The sequence below is a fragment of the Aphelocoma coerulescens genome, chromosome 28 (genome assembly GCF_041296385.1).
Source record: "Aphelocoma coerulescens isolate FSJ_1873_10779 chromosome 28, UR_Acoe_1.0, whole genome shotgun sequence".
Lineage (NCBI taxonomy): Eukaryota > Metazoa > Chordata > Aves > Passeriformes > Corvidae > Aphelocoma > Aphelocoma coerulescens.
The window spans coordinates 2,062,212-2,067,750 of NC_091041.1; the positions used below are offsets into that span (position 1 = coordinate 2,062,212).

The 5,539-nt window shown below is 58.4% G+C and overlaps 1 protein-coding gene across 1 annotated transcript; it reads right to left on the reverse strand.

Annotated features, from left to right (window-relative positions):
- Positions 1-739: 739 nt before the first annotated feature.
- On the reverse strand, positions 740-5,018 carry LOC138099739 (uncharacterized). Its single transcript, XM_068997207.1, has 7 exons — positions 4,717-5,018; positions 4,520-4,614; positions 3,339-3,537; positions 3,082-3,258; positions 2,867-2,924; positions 2,694-2,788; positions 740-2,003 (listed from the first exon to the last, which is right to left on the reverse strand). The coding sequence occupies exons 2-7, from the start codon at positions 4,600-4,602 to the stop codon at positions 1,986-1,988; spliced, it is 630 nt and encodes a 209-aa protein (XP_068853308.1). The 5' UTR covers positions 4,603-4,614; positions 4,717-5,018; the 3' UTR covers positions 740-1,985.
- Between the last annotated feature and the right edge of the window lie 521 nt (positions 5,019-5,539).

Genomic DNA, 5,539 nt, shown 5'->3' on the forward strand with positions numbered 1-5,539 from the left:
GTCCCTCGAAACACTTTCCTGCTAAATTGGATTGATGTAGATTTGATGAATGCAGGGCCCTGATGACCTACAGAGAGAGCTGGGGCTGTTCCTGGGGTCTGGCACAGTCCTGCTTCACCCTTGAGAATTGTGGGCCTGCCACCAGGCTTTGCTAGAATCATGGAATGACTTAGGCTGAAAGGGACCTTTAAAGCTCAAGTCCAACCCCATCCTGGCTCTTGGGCTCATCCCTTTCCAGTGATTCATGGTGGATACACCATTTCTTGAGGGTTCCTGGAGTAATTAATTAGCTTTAATCATCATAATTTCACATGGGGCTCCTGTCCCTGTGTGAAAAGAGAGCAGAAGTTCCCTGGGAGGCCACGGTAGCTGGCAGTGCCAGGGAGCTGTGCCCTTGCAGCCCAGGAGGTGCCTGTGGAGCAGAGCTGCACCTGCAGCCCCTGGAGGAGCCTGCCCAGAGAGGGGGATGTGCTCTACGGTGGCTCTGACCCCGTGGAGAGGCTGTGCTGGGGCAGAAGCTCAGGGATCCAGCCAGGGTGGGTTCATGGAGGGCTGGCACCCATGGGAGGAACCCCACGCTACAGCAGGGGAAGAGGAGGAGGAGGAAGGAGCAGCAGGGACAAGGGGTGATGAACTGACCACAAGCCCCATTGCCCATCCCCCATCACAGCTGTGGGGGAGGAGGTGGAGAATTTGGGAAGGAAGTTGAGCCTGAGGAGAAAGGAGAGCTGGAGGGAAGTTGTTTTAAGGTTTATTTCTATTTGCCATTATCTTCATAGGAGTCAATTAACAACAATTTAAACAAGTTCCCCCCAGCTGAGGCTGGGAGGGTAAATGCTGAGTGATCTTCCTGACTGGACCTTGATCCAGGAGCCTTTTGGAGGGCAGAATCCTGACCCTGGGGGCCTTTTGGCAGCTATATAAATATCATGGGGAGTTTGAAACCAAGTACTGCCCTTCACTCCCATCCCCGAGGGCTCCCTGGAAGCCGTAAAAGGCACTAATTTTTGGGATCTGTACCTCAATACATCCAAAAGGCTCTGAAACGCAGAGATGGACACACCTGCTCTCAGTACCAGGCTTCAGGGAGCTTCAGGATGAGAGGAAACGGCCTGAAGTTGCACCAGGAGATTTATATTGGATATTAGGGAAATTTCTTCACTGAAAGCAGGGTCAGGCCTTGGTGCCCAGGGCCAGAGTGGAATCAACATCCCTGGAAGCATTCAAACACTGCAGAGATGGGGCACTGGAGGATGTGGCTGAGTGGTGAACATGGGTTGAGAGCTGGACTTGAGTCTTTTCCTACCATGATTCTATGAACTAATTAGGACCTGAGGTACATAAAAATCAGTTATTTTAGAATGTGGCCTGCTGAAGTCATGGCACGTTAATATTTGTATTACAATATGTTTAAGAGTAAAGACAAAAAAGGGATTTTTAAAATATAATAATTTATGCACCAGCTGCCCACTGTGAGCAGGACAATAATGAGAGAGTTGCCCTCAAACCCTGTTCAGGAAGTCCAAGTGAAGCTCTGAGCAAGCCTGGTGGCCACTTGGTCTGTGAGCTCTGGGATGTGATGCTGGGCACTGGAAAACCCAAACCCACCTTAAGTGGGAAAACGGACTGGGTGTAACCAGACTCCTTTAAGCCTGGAGAAGAGAAGGCTCTAGGGAGACCTGAGAGCTCCTTTCAGTGCTTTGAGGGGCCCCAGGAGAGCTGGAGAGGGACTTGGGACAAGGGTGAATGGCTTCCACTGCCAGAGAGCAGGACTGGGTATTACTGGTCCATCCTCCCACCCACCAGATCTCACCTCAGTCACAGAATGGGAAACAGTTGGATTCTTGAACTTAAATTCAAGTCCCTCTGAGCCCTGACGCTCATGCCACTTCATCCTACCACCTTCATGCACCTCCCAGTCCTCAGGTTCCCAAAGCCATTGTAACTCAAGACCAGGACACAGCATTTTCATGGGATTGGTTCATCTACTCCTGAAGTGGATCCTGTTTATGGAGAAAGGGGAGGCTTGTGTTCAGGAGATACTGCAATTCCTCAGAGGAATTCCTTGAGACAGGAGGCTGTGGGGCAGTGTTTAACTGGAACTGCACAGGTAGTTCAGGGAGCAGTGTACAATTATTTACTCTTTCTCAAGAGGAGCCCAGCCGTGGTTAACTGCAGCAAACCTCTCTAGAAAGGCTCCTGCTCCTCCATGACTCCTGCCAACACTCCTAACCCGAACAGGCTGAGGAGTTAAAGTCTGTGTGACATCAGCTAAGCCAGGTCATTCAAATAAATGCTCCCTGTCTTCACAGGAAGCAGGTAAGTCTGTTCCAAGCCTGCTGACCACCCCTTCTCTGGGGCCAGAAGAGCTCCCTCCCACCGCCCTGCAAACAGCCTCAACGCCAGAGTTACCTGCAAAGACTTCTCTTAACTCCAAAGGATTAAAACATGGCCAAACCCCCCAGTGCAGGACTGTCAGGGGCCCTGCCTGTGCCACAAATAAGGCACCCAAATTTCAATAAATAAACAACTTTGCAGTCAAAAGGTGCTGAACCCCTGCCTTCACAGCCTTCCCAAACTTCAGAGGGTGCAGATACCTTGAAATGGGGCACTGGCAGCAGCCCAGGGGCAGCCCCAGGCTCAGTGGTGGCCAAGGAAGGCCAGGTTGAGGGTCTCAGGGATGTGGAGCTCACCCAGGGGCAGCGGGGAGGCAGTGAAGGGCAGGTGAGCAGGGAAGAGGTGGCTGGTGTCCACCAGGAGCTGGACTGTACTGGTCCTGCAGCCGCCTCTGTGGGGACAACAGTCACATCAGGACTGCCCCAGCGTGGGGGTGTCCATGCAGGGCAGCCCCCCGGGCCCCACTCACCTCCACGCTGCTGCTGAAGCCCCACGGCCGGGGTGTGCGCCCGGAGGAGCTTCACAACCTGCACGAGAGGGCGGGGACGTCAACAGGGCAGGGCTGGGCACATCCTGGCATTTCTGGGCACAGCCTGGTCCCCACCCCAGGGCAGCCCTGGTGCACCCAGAAGCCCCATGGCAAGGTGGATGCCCGGCAGGCAAGAGCTCCAGCCCTCCCAGTACCTGCTGGGGTGACAGCACCGTGCAGAGGCTGCAGAGAGCTCCAGCGTCCTCCTCTGTCACCTTCTTCCCCTGCAGCAGCTGGGCAGCCTGGACCAGGGGCTCCAGCTCCTCACAGAGCTCCTGCTCTGCTGCAGCCCCTGTGCCCACAGCCACTGCTCCACCTGGCTGATGTTGCACCTGCCAGGGACACGGCTCAGGGCAGGGCATGAGCCACCTCCCGCCACCCCCAGGGACTCGTGCCCCACTCGGGGACTGACCTGAGCTGGATGCCACAGCTCCACGAGCACGTGTCCTTCCTCAGGAGCAGGCAGTTGAGGGTGGTGCCACTGATGAGGAAGAGGAGCTGGCACAGGGCCTGGTGGCCCACGCTGGGGGCCAGCCCATGGCGGTCCAGAGTGGTGTGGAAAGAGCCCAGGCACTGCAGCAGCTCGGACAGGGAGTGGGCAGGGGCTGAGGCTGAGGAGGAGCGGTGATGGCCAGGGGTCGGGGGAGGACAAGCCCTGGATGGGCTCGCTCTCCAGCATGGCAGCAACTAAAGGGTACAAAAAGCTCATCGCAGTGGCTCACAAACCCTGGGTGGTGCCTCAAGCAGCCAGGCTCTGCTCTGGGGCTCTGTGTCCCAGCTGGGGGTACAGCAGGGCTCCCACATCGTTCCCTAAGGAGTCACTGCAGCTCATCCCAGGGCAAGGAAGGGGGCAGCCCCAAACCCACTCCTGTCCCCCAGCCCCTCTTACCCAGTTCTCCTCGAGCTGCAGCACGTGGTGCTGCAGCCCCTCCTGGCCCTGCAGCTCCTGGCTCAGGGCTGCCTGCTGTTGGCTCAGCTGCTTCAGGGAGCAGATGTCGAGGTGCAGCCCCTGGACCTCCTCCTCGTTCTGCTGCTTCTCCTCCCTCAGCTGGCTCACCAGCAGCCTGCACACCAGCACAGGGAAACTGAGGCACTGCAACCCCACCCCAGCCCTTGGGGGGCTGCCGAGGAGGCAGAACTGCAGAAGCAGTAGCTTCTTTCCCCCCCAGAAGCTGCAGAACTGGGGCTCGCCCCCTGCCCAGGCACCCTGAGGCAGCACAGCCCCAGCCTTTCCCCTCTGAGCACAGAGCACACGTGGCACGGCCCAGGAACGGGCTCCACCAGTGCTCAGGAGGTTCTTGTGGAGTCCAGGACATCCCACCTGCTCACAGAGCTGCTCTGAGCACAGTGGGATGCCCCAGCCCCATCCAGGAAAACACAGCTGGGTAGGCCTGATGGAAGGGGAGTCAGGGGTGCCCCACACCCAGCTGGGTGCCTGCCCCTCACGAGGGAGGATGGGGCTGCTTCAAAGAGGATTTGCAGCTGCCCAGCACCATGAGCCAGGCCACAGCTGGTTAAACACCAGGAAAAGCCCCACCAGCAGCATGGGGGAGCCAGCCTCAGCTGAGACCATCTCCCTGGGAGCACACTCACCTGTTGGCAGCCTGCACTGCGTCGTAGGCGTATCTCAGGTCATCGCCCACCACCTGCCCCGAGCTCCTGCCCGGTCCCGGCATCTCCGCTGTGTCCTGTGCAGGGGAGAGCAGGGTGAGACCAGTCCAGACCCAGCCCTGCCAGCCTGGACACAGCCTGGGCCCAGCCCTGCTCATGGCATCAGGGCAGCAGCTCACCCTGCACTTGAGGAGTTCCAAGCATTTCTTCTCCTCCAGCTGCACTGAGCCCTTGAACCTCAGCAGCTCCTCCCAGGTCCGAGCCAGCTCCTCCTTGGGGAGGAGATAGGACTTCTCCAAGGGGTCCTGGCCTTCCACACCACTCAGGGTCTCACTAGCAGGCTGTGGCTCCTCCAGCCCCTGTGCACAGACAGGGCTTGAAACAGCAGCCAGTGAATCCTGGGGACAGCCCTCCCGAGGGGACCAGCCCCCAGCCAGCTGCCTTGGGGCACATCTGTCCCCACAGCCAAGGGAAGGCACAGCCCACTTGTCACCCCCACCGCACTGTCCCCAGTGTCCCCACTGGCCTCAGCCTGCAGGCCAGAGCTGTCTCTCGAGGGAGCCGTGGACACAGAGGAGGACCAGAAGCTGCTCTCAGAGCCCTAGAAGCTCTCTGAGGAAGGGGATTGTCTCCAGGTGCTTTGCTAAGTGGGGAAGAGAAGGACGAGGTTGATCCTCTGCTGCCACATCCCCTGGAGCAGTGACAGCCTCGGGAGGGCACCTGGGCTGGGGACCCCCAGCAGATGAACTGGGGAATCCACTTCTCCCAGAGGAGAGCAGCCAGCACTGCCCACTCCGCACGAGGAGCCAGGGAAGGGGTTGCCTGGAGGCTCCCATTTCCCGGCCAGGCCCTCAGCCTGTGGAAGGCCACCTCATCTCGCAGGGTCTCATATTCCTGCTCCAGGTGGGCATATTCCTGCTCCAGGCTCTGGTAACGCTCCTGCTCCTCCTCCAGCTCCCACAGCAGCCCCTGGCTCTCCCGTGCCACTTGCTGGTGCAGCTC